We start from the raw sequence: 14,440 nt of genomic DNA on the forward strand, positions 1-14,440 counted from the left end.
TCAGGTCTCTAGATTCCTGGTCCAGTAACATCAGCATGATGCTTCAACTAGGATATGGTAGCAAAGTGATCAGAAGTCTGCATCTTGGAAATTGGTGTGACAAACATGCTGACGGTTTGCAACAGCATAGATTTCTATTACTTTGCAAATCTTTTTAACTGTATGACTGTAAATAAAGAGGAGTTGGTGGTGGGGGCAGCTGCAGTGTCACAGATTAAATCTGTAGCATGCTTTGGTTCTAAGATAAAATGCACATCGTAAATCATCTTATCTGCTCTAAATCACAAGAACCTGGACAAACAGTGGGAGTCAGGCCACCTTTAGATAAAACATCAACGATAACCAGACTCAGACGAATCTACTCACAGCTCCCCCAGAACGTTACTTCTCTTGTCACCGGGCCCTGACTGTTACATTCGGTGTTTAACCTTTGCCTTGCACTCTGCAACTTCACGGTGAATCAAAAGTAAAAAGGGTAAAAAGAAGAGAGAAAGAAACCATCACAGGCAAAAAATCCTGGCTACAAAATGACAGCTGCAGCTGCATCACTGCTTCTTGGATCCTTGGCCCCTGTGATGAAGTCATTTATCCTCCTGGCTACATGGACCAAGGAGTGAATCTCTTCTCTCACCACTGTGTGACCTCGCTCTGCAAGAAACTCCACTTCCTCCTCTGGGAACTCATCTGCAAAGGAATACAGACAGTCATTAATCGTGGTTGTTCTCCTCAGAGCAGAGAAGGTCAAGGGGGAAGTTTAATAGATGTGTTCAAAATCACCATGCCGGGCGGCACATTGGCTCAGTGGTTAGCACTGCTGCCTCACAATGCTAGGAACCCAGGTTTGATTCTAGCCTCAGGTGACTATTTGTATGGAGTCTGCGCATTCTCCCCATGTCTGCGGGGGTTTCTTCCTGATGCTCTACTTCCCTCTCAGTAGAAAGATGGATTGGTTAGGGTGGATTGGCCATGCTAAATTGCCCATAGTGTCCTGGGGTATGCAGGCTAGGTGGATTAACCATAGGAAATGCAGGGTTAGGATGGGTTTGGGTGGGATGCTCTTTGAAAGGTCAGTGTGGAATCGACAGGCCGAATGGCCTCCTTCCACACTGTAGGGATTTTATGTAGTGTTATGACAGAGAAAATAAGAAAAAAATGGTTTTGGCTGGCAGTAGATCAGATAACTAGAGAAATAAAAACAGAAATTGCTAGAGAAACTCAACAGGTCTGGCAGCTTCGAATTTCACATCAAAGAAGAATCACACTAGATTCGAAAATGTTAAGTCGGTTTCTCTCTCCCACTCTCCAGACTTGCTGCGTTTCTCCAGCACTTCCTGGTTTTAATTCAGATTTCCAGCATCCACAGCATTTTGCTTTTATACAGTAACCGGAGCAGACAGATTTAAGATAATTGGCTGAGATTAGCAGAAGGTTAGTTACAGAGCAAGTTGTGATGATCTAAAATAAGGGTGAAGATTCTCTCCAAATCACACATCATCCAGACTTAGAACTCTCTCATTCCTTCACTGTCTGTGGGTCAAAATCCTAGAATTTCTTTCCTAACAGCAATATGGATGTTGCTACACTCCAAGGCTTGCTGCAGTTCAAGAAGGAAGCTCATCAACACCTTCTCAAGGGCAGTTGCGGATGGGCAATAAATGCTGGCCTAGCCAGCCTTTTGCAAACTCTCAAATAAATTAAAATAAAAATCCATTGGGAAAGAAAATTATGGTGAGACTAATCGGAGAGAGCTTTCAAGGAGTCGGCACAGGCACAAAGAGGTAAACAGTCTTCTGTGCTGTAAGATTCTATGATTATAGAAGAAATCCATCAAAGACACTTAAGACATTACTTGATATATTCCTCAGCTGAATCAACTTAATTCCCTTTAAGAAACAGCCATCATGACCTAGAATGGCAGCCACAGTCCTTGCTCATAACCAGGGGACAGGGATTAAGGGTAAAAGCTGATTTTTTTTTTTCCCCCCCACCAAGAGTGTAATAGGGATTTGGAACACACTGTCCAAATGTAGGTATAGCCAGACACCCTTATCTCAATTTGGAAGTCCTTAAAGTGCCATAATTCGCAAGGTCACTTAAAGAGAGATTAGGCTGATGACTCCTTGTCAGCCACGCACCAGTGTGATGGTCCAGATGGTCTCTTCCTATGCTTTATATTTCTATTTGCCACATTTTGTCATGACTGTTGAACATTTGAAACTTATATTTAGCACAAAGTGAAAAACTGGAATTCTGGATAAACAGCTTAGCTTAGAAACATGCCCATGTGATAGGTTGCCACAGGGAGAGAATCTCAAAACAGTTTTACCATCTTTTCATGGCATCTCACAGGAAAAGGGCAGGTGCTGCTTGAGACAAAGGCAGTAATACTGTGGGAAAGCAAAGGCAACTACTTTTATGGTAATGACCAAGCTAGTCAGCTTTATGTTTCTGCACCAAAGAAAGGGAACAGTACAGATGGGGTTCTTGAAGATTTAAGAAATATAGAGGGGTTAATCATATCCGGAAAAGCTCTGATGGATGTAAAAGATACCGGGCATGATTTTGAAGAACAGCACCCCTAACACTTAAAAGGACAAGGGCAATAGTTACATAGGAATACCATCACCTGCAGATTTCTCACCAAACAAAACACCATCCTGACTTGGAACAATATCATGGTTCCCTCATTGTAGTTGGCTCAAAATCCTGGAGCTCCCTCCCTAATTGCACCATGGTCTACCCACAGCAAATGGACTGCAGTGATTCAAGAAGGCACTGCCTTCTCAGGGGCAGTTAGGAATGGGCAATAAATGACACCCTAACCCAGGTGTCCTGGTCAACACACATGTCTCCAACAAATTCATTATCTGGTCATCATCATATTGCTGTTTGAGGGGTCTTACTGTGTAAATTGCTACATTTTCAACATTACAGCAGTGACTAAACTTCAAAAGTCCTTGGCAGGTTGTAAAGTGTTTGGGAATACTTTGAGTCATGCCAGGCAATTATAACTGGTGGGAATTCATTTATTTATTTAGAAGTAGTAAACGGTCTGATTTACTTACTCTCAACCAGTAAAACATTTGGCTGAAGCTGCGGATAGAAACGGCTAAGAGCAAGGCTTTCATTCAGATGCTTGCGAAATGAGAAAATGTTCAACAAGACCTGCTCAGACACAAGAGATAAATAATGATGTATGATTATATTAGATTAGTTATATTAGCTACATTCCTAATTTTCCCCTATTGTTTCCAATTCACCAGTCACAATTATTTCCCATTTCCTATTCACTGAAACTGAATTGCAGGCTGACATTTACATAGCACATTTGAATCCTGAAAGAGAAGAACAGGAAAAGGCTATTTGGGCCCTCAAGCCTGTTCTACCATTTTCATAGGTCATGGGCAACCTGTATGTCAACTCTCAGCTTCATAAACCAAAAAAGATCTTTGTTACAATCAGTCTTGAAAGCTCTTATTTCCCTGACATCTAGTGCCCGAAATACAGATTTCTCCTGTGCGGTGTGTGTGAACAGATGCTTCTTGATTTCCCCCCTATATGGCTCAATCTTTTTATTCTTTCATGGGATGTAGAAATTGTTGGCAAGGTCTACAATTATTGCCCATGCCTAGTGGCCCTTGAACTGATTGGCTTGGTAGGGCCATTTCAAGGGCAGTTAAGAGGCAACAAATTGCTGTGAATCTGGAGTCACATGTTGGCCAGACCAGGTAAGGATAGACGATTTCCTTCCCAAAAGTGAACTAGATGGGTTTTTATGACAATCAGTCCTGGTTTCATGGTCGCCAATAAACTAGCTTTTTTATCTACAGATTATCTTAATTGAATTTAAACTCCACCAGTTGCCACACATTCCTCCTCCCCTTGTTGATATATCGAGCAAACTTCAGACTATCCATCTAAATTATAGTAATTACACATTCCTCATTGCACAGAGGAGGTGAGCTATCTTTATTTTTCTATTTTTTTTTCCTAAGAATTTGTACTCAAGAATCTGTACCTTGGTGCCGTTAGTGGCAACTTATAAAGTTTTGACTGTACCCATTTGAGGACATGACAGTAAAGCTAATTCATTCATTGAATGGAATCTGAATCAAATGTCCCATTAACCTGAACCTCTGGATTACTAGTTGACATTACCACTGCACCACAGTCTCCCCCCCATGACAGAATTCTGTCCTCTTGATTCCCCACTCATAGTAAACAGTTTCTGCCTATTTAACATTAAGCAATTTTTAATACCTTGAGCACCTAATTTGAACACCCTTCAATCTTCTGTTGTCCAAATGAACCAAATAAAAAATGATAACCCTCACTCACCTCAGTGAGGCTACTCAGAGTATTTGTTCCACCAGACGCTCCAAGAGAGAGGTATGTCCCACACATCCCTCGTAATGGCCGTACGATTGTGGGTAACAAAAAAGACAAAGGCCTTTTGCCAGGTTGAATACTGTTCCTCTGAAACAAAAATAAATGTATATAAGCATGGGATGAGGAAAGCCTTCTACAGACCATACATTTCTGTTCCTGCACGTAGTCGACCCAGTCCATTTACTTTTCTGAGGAAAGCTTTTTGGAAAATTCCTCCTCTCCTTATTGAGGGATCAAGCAAACTCCAGAATATCCATTTTAAATTATAAATTATTACACATCCTTCTCTGCTCTAAGGAGGTGAGCTATCTTCTTGGAAATAACTGAGTGGCTTGCTAGGTTGTTTTTGTTCATTTACAGGATGTGGGCATCACTAACTGGGCCAGCAATTATTGCCTTGCCCTTGAGAAGATGGTGCCTTCTTGAACTGCTGCAATCCAATTCATGTAGGTGGACCCATGGTGCCGTTAGGGCACAAGTTCCCAGCGACAGTGAAGGGATACTGATATCATTCCAAGTTAGGATGGTGTTTTGTTTGGAGGAGCAGGTGATCATGTTCCTGTGTCTCTGCTGCTCCCGTCCTTCAACGTGGTAAAGGTCACGGATTTGGAAAGTGCTGTCTAAGAAGACTTGGTGACTTGTGGGAGCTTAAGAAGCAATTACAAAGGCAAGCAGTGGACGTGATCTATTTGGATTTCCAGAAGTGCTGCACAGGAGGCTGCTAAATAAGACTAGAGCCCATGGTGTTAGGGGAAAGGTACTGGCATGGATAGAGGATTGGCTGACTGGCAGTAGGCAGAGAGTAGGGATAAAGTGTTTTTTTTCCAGGATGGCAGTCAGTGACTAGTGGAGTTCTGCATGGGTCAGTGTTAGGGCACAACTATTCACGTTATATATTAATGATCTAGACAAAGGAACTGAGGGCATTGTTGCTAAGTTTACAGATGACACAAAGATAGGTGGAGGGACAGGTAGTGTTGAGGCCGCAGAAAGACTTGGACAGGCTAGGAGAGTTGGCAAAGAAGTTGCAGATGGAATACAGTCTGGGAATTTTGAGGTTATGCACTTTGGTAGGAAGAACAGAGGCCTAGATTATTTTCAAAATGGGGAAGGCTTTGAAAATCTGAGCACAAAGGAACTTAGAAGCCCTAGTTCAGGATTCTCTTAAGGCTAACATGCAAGTTCAGTTAGCAGTTAGAAAGACAAATGCAATATTAACATTCATTTCAAGAGGAATACAATACAAGAGCAGGGATATACAATTAAAGCTGTATAAGGGTCTGGTCAGACTGCATTTGGAATATTGAGTAGTTTCGTGTCCAGTATCTAAGGAAGCTGGCCTTGGAGAGGGTCGAGGAGGTTTACAAAAATGATCCTGGAAATGAAGGGCTTGCTACATGTGGAGTGGTTGAGAACTCTGGGTCTGTACTTGATGGGATTTTAGAAAGGTGAAGGGAGGATCTGAATAAAACTTACAAAATACTGAGAGGCCCGGATAGAGCGGATGTGGAGAAATTGTTTCCAATAGCAGGCAGCACCTCAGATTGAAGGGATGACCCTTTAGAACGGAGATGGGGAGGAATTTCTTCAGCCAGAGGGTGATGAATCTGTTGAACTCATTGTTGCAAAAGGCTGTGGAGACCAAGTCATCAAGTGTATTTAGGACAGAAATAGATACGTTCTTGATGAGAAAGGGGATCAAGGGTTATGGGGAGAAGGCAAGAGAATAGGGTTGAGAAACAATACCAGCTATAATAGAGTGGTGGAGCAGACTTGATGGGCCGAATGGTCCAACTCTGCTCCTATATCTTATGGTGTTATGATCACTACACTATTGTACTCAAGTGATTTCAGATTTGTGGAGAAAATAAACCAGTCAGGATGAATAGTGAGGGATTGATCTATTAGCGTGGTGTTTAGGATGGTAGCAGTGTGCTACAGTTCTATCTGAGGCCAAGTCATGGTGGAATGTACACATGTCTGCATGTTGGACTCTGGAGTTTTGGGCAGTTAATGGTAGATGCTGGAAACACTCAGCATGTGTGTTTAGACACAGACAGAGAGATACAGAGTTAATGTTTCAGTTCAATGTGGTTTCGTCAGGAACAGGCAAGTTTAAAGATGCATTAAGATTTGAGCAAGGTGTGGATGGGACAAGGACCGATTGTGATAAGGTGAAACCCAACAGAACAATAAAAGAGTTTGTCATCCTGCTTCAGAGAGATTGGGGATGGTCAAGAACAGAAACAAAGATGTGGCCAGAGCAGATGAACTCATTGGCAAGAACAAGCACGGAAATGGAAACAAAACAACGCACAGGTTATAGTCCCAAATGGAGTCAAGAAGGCTGTAATGTGACAAATCAAACAGCAAGGTACTGTTGCTGAGTTCACTGAAACAATGCAGAAAGTCTCCGGTAAACCCAGTTATTCTGAAAACAGCATTACAGTTGTGGTGATATTCCCAGTTTTTTCAGGGAATCCAAATTTCGGGAAGGCTGTGAAACATTCAGTATGCTCCCTGTTGCGTACTCAGAGGGTAGATGCCCAGAATTCCAGTGCCGTACAGTCCAGTCCAGTTTTTAGCTGGTCTGATCACTGTCAGGTATTGGATGTCTTAAAATCTGGTATTGTGTCCAAAGGTACCTCATTGAAGCACCAGCAGCTGGGGGCCTGTTTGCTTTCCCTGGGTCTCTTTCCCTACCTGCAACAGTCTCACACAGACTGGGACATAGAAAACAGGCTGCCTTTCATCATTTTACCCCACCCCCATTGACTCTGAAATACTGATGGATTCTTGTACGCAGTGATGTCACCTCATTTGTGATGGTGTTTGATATTAGTAGCTTTGGGCATTGGTCCCATCAGCCAACAAACTGAGGGTTTAAAACCTGTTCCTTGGTGCTAGCTCTGAACATTCAAAATCCAGCCTGGGCCGGGTAAAGCATTCTCAGGTACAATACTTACTCATCGCCTTCCATATGGTATGCTTACTGGTCCATCACCTGTAAAACTAAATGTGCCATCAACGGATTTCTGGGCTAAGATATCTCATGGCGATTTTTAAGTGAAGAAGGGTTTTTTTTTTTAAAGTCAAGAGATTTCCTTACAAGATTCGCTGTGGAGTTGTCTTGCGCTTTGTTCGGCCAGAAGAAGTCCGACATCTGGCTGTTCAGAAGAACCCCAGAGGCAGTCATGATCCCACTGCCAAATGGACGGTTCAAGGAGCTGTAGAATAGATAAAGAAACACTGGTTTTACGTTGATACTCCTCTAGGCCAGGCTTAGTTCTAGCTTGCTCGTTAGGTTTCAGAATCCCCACTGAAATATCCTTTACTTTGTTGCTTAATAAGCAATCACCATTAGCTGAATGATGAGACTTCTGGAATTGTAACTTCCCCACATCCCAAAGTACTTGAAAAGCAATAACACTGTTGAACGATGGCTCAGTGGTTAGCACTACTGCCTCACAGCACCAGGGCCCCAGGTTTGATTCCAGCTTCGGCCGACTGTCTATGTGGAGTTTGCACGTTCTCCCTGTGTCTGCGTGGGTTTGCTCTGGTTTTCTTCCCACAGTTCAAAGACGTGCAGGCTAGGTGGGTTAACCATAGGAAATGCAGGGAAATAGGTTAGTGGGTTGGTCTGGGTGGGATGTTATTTAGAGGGTCAGTATGAACTCAATGGGCCAAATGGCCTGTTTCCACGTTGTAGGGATTCTATTCTATGGTTCAGCAGTAAATAGCTGCAAAAAGCAGCAGATATTTTATGCAGAACAAGATCTCAGAAACAGCAACAAGATGGAGGATCATTAATGAGGCCCAATGGCTGAAAGAGCCCAAGACTCATTTTCTCCATTGGATGGTAATATAATCTGTGGTCACAGTCCTGTACTACAGCTTTATGGGCTGTAAGTATGAACTTATAAATCACAACTGAGAAATGGATAACATTCTGTCAAGCAACAGAGTTGAGGGGCCGACTGACTTTTTCCTTCCTGCCAACATACATGCAACACATGGACCCCAAATTAATCTCAATGACTGGACAAAAGGTCATTAAAATAGGGAGGAGGAAGCTGATGGTTCTCTGCAGTCACCCCTCCTACTTTATGTCAAGTTCCACAGCCATGTGCAGATCTAGACAGCCCCCACCCCCGTTCCCCAACTGACAGCATGTCCATGCTGGTTAGTCAGCTGGGTAGATCGTCACATTCCCACCCAACCTGGAGCTGAAAGGATGGCAAACCAGCTGGCCAGTCATAGGCTCTCAATTAGTCACTAGCTGGCTACTTTGGTGGCTCAGTACTTTTGGGAGATGGGTGGAGCTCTCACATTCCTGTTCAGAACATCATGGGAGGAGGTGGAAAGGTTCTCCCATGTCACTGTCCCACCCAATTGAGTTCCCTTCCTGCCGCCAAGCCCACTGCCTCCAGAAGGTTCCACTCTAGTTGTCGATGAAGAGGAGATTTCTTCTCACAAAGGCAGGAATATCTAGAAAAGTATGTTGCTTAACAGACACCAAGCAGGCAGAAATATGGATTGGTCTTGACCTTTCTACTTGAGAAACTGTTCAAGTGCTTCACTATTCAATGCAATATGAGAAATTTAGTGATACAGATATAAAACAACAATGAATCAGCCTATTAAACTTCCAGACTCTTCCATAGTGGTCAAATAAAAAGGATTACAGGCCAGTATAGCTTCATGAAGAAGGTGACATTAAGTGTAGCAACCTGCAATCCTATGACTTAAACTGCTTCTGTAACTGCAAATATGAGTGTGCGTGCGTGTAATCACACAAGTGGGAGTGGGTGTAATCATGTACGTACTTGGTGTTGAATAACGAACATTTTATCTTTCTCTTAAAGTGCATGAGAAATCCCATCATTCGACTGCTGCTGACAATTGCAGAATTCCACAGTTAAAGCTGGTTTTCTTAAATGGAAGATGTGTTGCCAACAGTAAGATGACCAACAAAAATGGCTACCATTAGCTCTTTTTCGAAACCAGTCATTGATGCGCACTCAGAGCTGGGAGCCAGCATGAACTCTGCCCAATTGCACAAGGCACTCAATCAACCCTCATTCCACTCTGTATTCTGCTCTGCTCAGGGTCCGACTCTCCAGCTCCACAGCCCTGTCCCCCAACCCCAGTTACAGCTCCGCTCCCCACTCTGTTTAGCAGTAACATCACTGCACCCGAAAGGGCAATGAGTGTGAAAAGAAAAAACATCTTTGGTTGAGAACCAACTTTAAGAGAAAGATAAAATGTTTACTGTTCAACACCAAGTACTACATGTTTACACCCACTCTCACACTTGTGTGATTACATGCAAGCACACTCCTGTTTGCTGTTACAGAAGGAGCATGCGTTTAAGTCATAGGATTGCTGGTATTCTCTTGTTACACCTAATGTCACCTTCATGAAGCTATACTGGCCTGTAATCCTTTCTATTCGACCACCAAAGAAGAGCCTAGAGGTTTAAGAGGTTGATTCATTGTTGTTTTATATTTGTATCACTAACAGAAGAGGTAAGGGTGAAGTTGCCATTGTCCTGTTGGACCATAGGGCTTTCCTTTACACAACTGATAGTGGTTTAACCTGAGGGTCATCGCACCTCAGGTGAGGTGAGAGATTGAGCAGTAGAATCCTTCATGGTAACCTCAGCTAGTGCAGGAATTGAATCCACACTGTTGGTGTTACTCTGCATCATGAGCCAGCCACCCAGCCAACCTGTAACGTTGCCCAAAGTTAAAATCAACTGCACTTCAAAACATAATTCATTGTGCTGTGCACCTCAAGATATTGTGGTATTGGTGCGGCACATTGTCTCAGTGGTTAGCGCTGCTGTCTCACAGGACCAGGGACCCAGGTTCAATTCCAGCCTTGGGTGACTGTGTTGAGTTTGTATGTTCTCCCCATGTCTGCCTTGGTTTCCTCCAGGTGTTTTGGTTTCCTCCCACGGTTTAAAGATGTACAGGTTAGGTGGGTTGGCCATGTTAAATTGTCCTGTAGTGCTGAGGGATGTGCAGGCTAGGTGAGTTAGCCCTGATAAATGTGGGGTTATGGGGATCAGGTGGGTCTGGGTCGGATGTTCTTCGGAACATCAGTGCAGATTCAATGGGCCGAATGGCCTCTTCTGCACTGCAAGGATTTTATGATAGAAAAAGAAGCCATAAAAATGAATGCATTACACAATGTCTTTAGGGAAGGAAATCTGCCAATCTTATCTGGTCTGGTCTATATTTGAATCCAGAACCACAGCAATGTAATTGATCTTAACTTCTTTCTGGGCAATTAGGGATGGGTGATAATTGCTGGCCCAGTCAGTCAGTGACACCCACTAACCATAAACAAATATTACAAAAATGACGACAACTACAATCAACAATGCCGATGTGAAAAGCAATTCCTTCTAATGACATGCTAATGGGAAAGACCTCACTCTCAATGTAGATTACAGCAAATAAATCAGTCACTTAAAAAGGATGAGCTCAATTTGTTCAGATTCAACAGTATTTGAATGCAATAAATAATTCCCCATTTTTGTGTGTTTACCTCACAACAGAAACAATGAAGTCATCAGGTCCAATGACGTGCACTTGGCTTGTAGAAGGACCAGTCTCCAAGGAGTAGACAGGCAGATAGTGAGCAGGAGGGAATGCCACACTGTCATTAATCAGCTGGCGCAGAGTTCTGGCTTCTGATTTGCTGGCAGAAGAAAGGAGGAAAGGAGGAAGTTTTCAGCAGGATGGATAGACGGCAAAATGAAATGAGCTAAATTTCCTCCAAGGTTTGACTTAGAAATTTAGCTGTAGTTTCAGCAGAAACAATATGTCAGTGAATCCACTCTCCTGGAACTTCTACAACTCTTCCACTGAAGTTTCCTGGAAATCAGGAAAACCCCTCTCTGAAACACCCCAAAATTGCATTGCTGAAAGAATTTTGCACACAGCCTCTGTTTAAAGAGTGTAAGGCATTGTCTAATCATACCATAGCGCATCACAAACATTGTGCCAAAATGTTATAAAGACACCCTATGCCTTTACATTAATATATATTCCTGACAAGGACATGTTGTTGACTCTTTGCTATCTTGCATTAATCAGGACAAATGCAAGAAAACCAAATTTCCAACATGGGCACCAATTTATACCATAGGAGAAAGGGTGCTGACTGGTCCCATACCAACCCTGACTGACCAAAGCATTATCATGGAGGAAAAAAAAAACAAGGAACAAGCCTTCCAAACTCCTGGGTATTTCAAAAAACTCAAAAGGCTTGAACATATTCCTTTGTTTGCAGAGAATGGGATCTTGCATGTGAATGCACTTCCCCTTGCAAGTGGAAATGGGTATGTTACAATCTCAATTGATTATCTTTACTGAATTATAAGCATACCTATTGGCACACTCAGGATTGTTGGCAAGTGTAGCTCAAATGCAGAATCATATCTAATTGTAGATATTTGTTTTGGGTTTTATAGGCCCAGGTTGTTTGAACACAGTCTGCATTCTACCAATTACAAACAACCAAAGGAACATGCAATTTGATTTTGCTGTTGGGACAAATGTCCAGTATACAGAGTGCACTGAAAATCAGGATCAATAAATGTGGAGTTGGGAAAGCTCAGCAGGTCAGATGGCATCCGAGGAGCAGGAAAGTCAACATTTCAAAATGTTGATTTTCCTGCTCCCCAGATGCCGTCTGACCTGTTGTGCTTTTCCAGCTCCACATTTATTGACTCTAGCTTCCAGCATTTGCAGGCCTTACTGTCTCCAATGCACTGAGAATCAACCCTTCAGCCAGGTTGCTAAATTTGATACCACGTCACTAAAATGCAGCTTGAAATAAATAAGATGATTTTACAAAAAAGAATGATGGCTGTAAGCCTCGAATTGGTGCAAGTTTTTCTTTGAACAAAAAATAATGAAAATGAAATCTCTTACCTGAGCATCTGCTCAATCAGTTGATTAACGGAGGAATTAAAGAAAGGGTCACTTAGGCTGCTTGCCAAGGCTAGAGCGATTTTCAGTGACTGAAGATAAAAAGAATTGAAGAATTAGCAGAGCGTACAGGGACCGCAAAATAGATCTTCACTTTGAGAGGGCGGAGCTCAATGGATTGTCAGGAAGCAGGAAGATAAAGCACAAGTCTGCAGCACCTCCCATTCCTACCAGTTCACCATTGCCAACAGCTACCTCTGCCACGCACCTTCTGGAACACTGCCTTGTGATCCCCTTCATGTTCCATTGGCTCCTAAAGATCCCTCTCTTTAACAAAGTTCTCAGCACCCCCCAAATGTTTAACTTCCTCTCGGTCTGCTGTCCACTTTTTATTTTCTGACCAGTATGGAATTCAGTGACGTTGGCCAGAATTTTCCTAAATATTCTGCCTCCCACCCCCTTGCCCAGTCCCAAAGGATCTAGACTAGCCAAGACCAAGCGCAATTTCTTAGCTTGTGGGATCTTTTGCAGGGAGGTAGAAAGTTTACTCCCATTAAAACCGGAATCTTATAGGAATGAGGAGAAAGACCATCTGAGGCGCCCTATGGAGGAAAGGATGCATTAATGTGTACGTCCCCCTCTCCTCAGCTCAGAAGCAGATGACGGTCAATGTCTCTGAGGAATATTTTATCTATCTCCCTGCATTGTGGGCCATTTGTCCCCCTGGTCGGTGACTTTGCCTCCCTCGGGTAGCGTGTGTGCCAGATTTTCTGATAGCCGGATGGTTGTTATTCCACTGTCAACAGGAGTTGCCAATGGGGGCCCTGTAGGATCCCCATTGTAGCGCACTCAAAAGGAATTGTCTGGGAAATTAAATCTTCAGCTGGACATTTCCTCTACACCTCCAAAAGTCTTCATTTAAATCAGAGAGTTTCAACAACATTATGAACAATAGTTACTGAGGAAATGTTAGACAATTAGTTACATAGTTTTACCTCTGAGTAACTATTCAACAGGCCCAATACTTACTCCCAACTCTACCTCTCTGAGACACATTACAATCCTCAACTCTGACCTGACACCCAGCTAGGGACCCCACCAACTTTTGGACCTAACACCCCACAGCCCCAACTGAGACCCAAAACCCCATACCCCACCAAACCTGGATTCATCACTCCAAACCCTAACTACCCCCACACCCCAGGAACCAACATCCCATACCCCCAACCTCAGGACCATTGGCACCCCCTCCTCTAGGAACCAACCACCAAACACCCTGCCAAAACTAAATCCCACTTTCATCATCCCTCTGACAGATCCCCTCCCACTGCTATCTGACCTGACCGTCTCTCAGGGCCTCTGAGAGAATAGACCCCTGAACCCCACCCCCCCCAAACCCAACCTGGCCCCCAAACCCCAACACCCCCATCCAGCCAAAACCCACTAGTATTGCCCCACCACACACCACCTTACTGTCAAAACCAACCCAACGTGACCAGAGGCCCCTGGGCTGGACAGGGCACAACCAGACACACACCGTTCCACATCTGACCCAGACCCAACCTCTGCTGGACCTAAATTCCCTCAGATCCAACACTCACTTTTCCCACCCTACACCATGCTGGACCCAAGTTCTCCCACCCATTATGACTTCCCTAAATGATGCATCACTTACATGTCCCACTTTACACCTTGCTACCCTACCTCCTTCCCACAGCATCCTACCACGCTGGCACCCTAACCCCTCCCCAGTTGGTATCCTACACAGATGGCACACTACACCCACCCAACATGATGTTGCTATGCCCAGCTAGCATCCTACTTCCCTGGCATCCAACCCAACTTTCACTGTAGCCATCTTGTAGCCTACCTCCCAGCACCCTAACCTCTCACTTACCTTCTGTACTTCTGTCTGACAGTAGCTGTCAAAGTGGCCATCAGGACTTTTACATTTCACAAGGCAGCAACTGACTGCTGTGAAATGGGGACATGTGTTGTCTCCCTCCTGTACTACAAGAGAACTGTCAGAATGGAAGCATGGCTCCTGAGGGAGACTAACACAACTGCACAGAGGCCGGTATCCTGTCACCAAGTCACCCTCTATTTAC

General features: G+C 43.7%; 1 protein-coding gene across 2 annotated transcripts in view; it reads right to left on the reverse strand.

Annotated features, from left to right (window-relative positions):
* Window positions 1-14,440, reverse strand: part of LOC109916054 (glutathione hydrolase 7) — a 71,715-nt gene that overhangs the window by 12,219 nt on the left and 45,056 nt on the right. Inside the window, exons 10-15 of one of the 2 annotated variants that reach the window (XM_048608456.1) lie at window positions 12,336-12,424; window positions 10,945-11,097; window positions 7,499-7,616; window positions 4,339-4,476; window positions 3,066-3,165; window positions 13-684 (exon numbers count right to left, since the gene is read on the reverse strand). In XM_048608456.1, the coding sequence (XP_048464413.1) occupies window positions 521-684; window positions 3,066-3,165; window positions 4,339-4,476; window positions 7,499-7,616; window positions 10,945-11,097; window positions 12,336-12,424 (762 nt within the window). In that variant the 3' untranslated portion in view covers window positions 13-520. Of the gene's footprint in view, window positions 1-12; window positions 685-3,065; window positions 3,166-4,338; window positions 4,477-7,498; window positions 7,617-10,944; window positions 11,098-12,335; window positions 12,425-14,440 lie in introns of those variants that run through there. The other variant, XM_048608457.1, reaches the window with a different exon arrangement.

This window comes from Rhincodon typus, chromosome 19 (assembly GCF_021869965.1).
Source record: "Rhincodon typus isolate 14 chromosome 19, sRhiTyp1.1, whole genome shotgun sequence".
NCBI classification, from domain to species: domain Eukaryota; kingdom Metazoa; phylum Chordata; class Chondrichthyes; order Orectolobiformes; family Rhincodontidae; genus Rhincodon; species Rhincodon typus.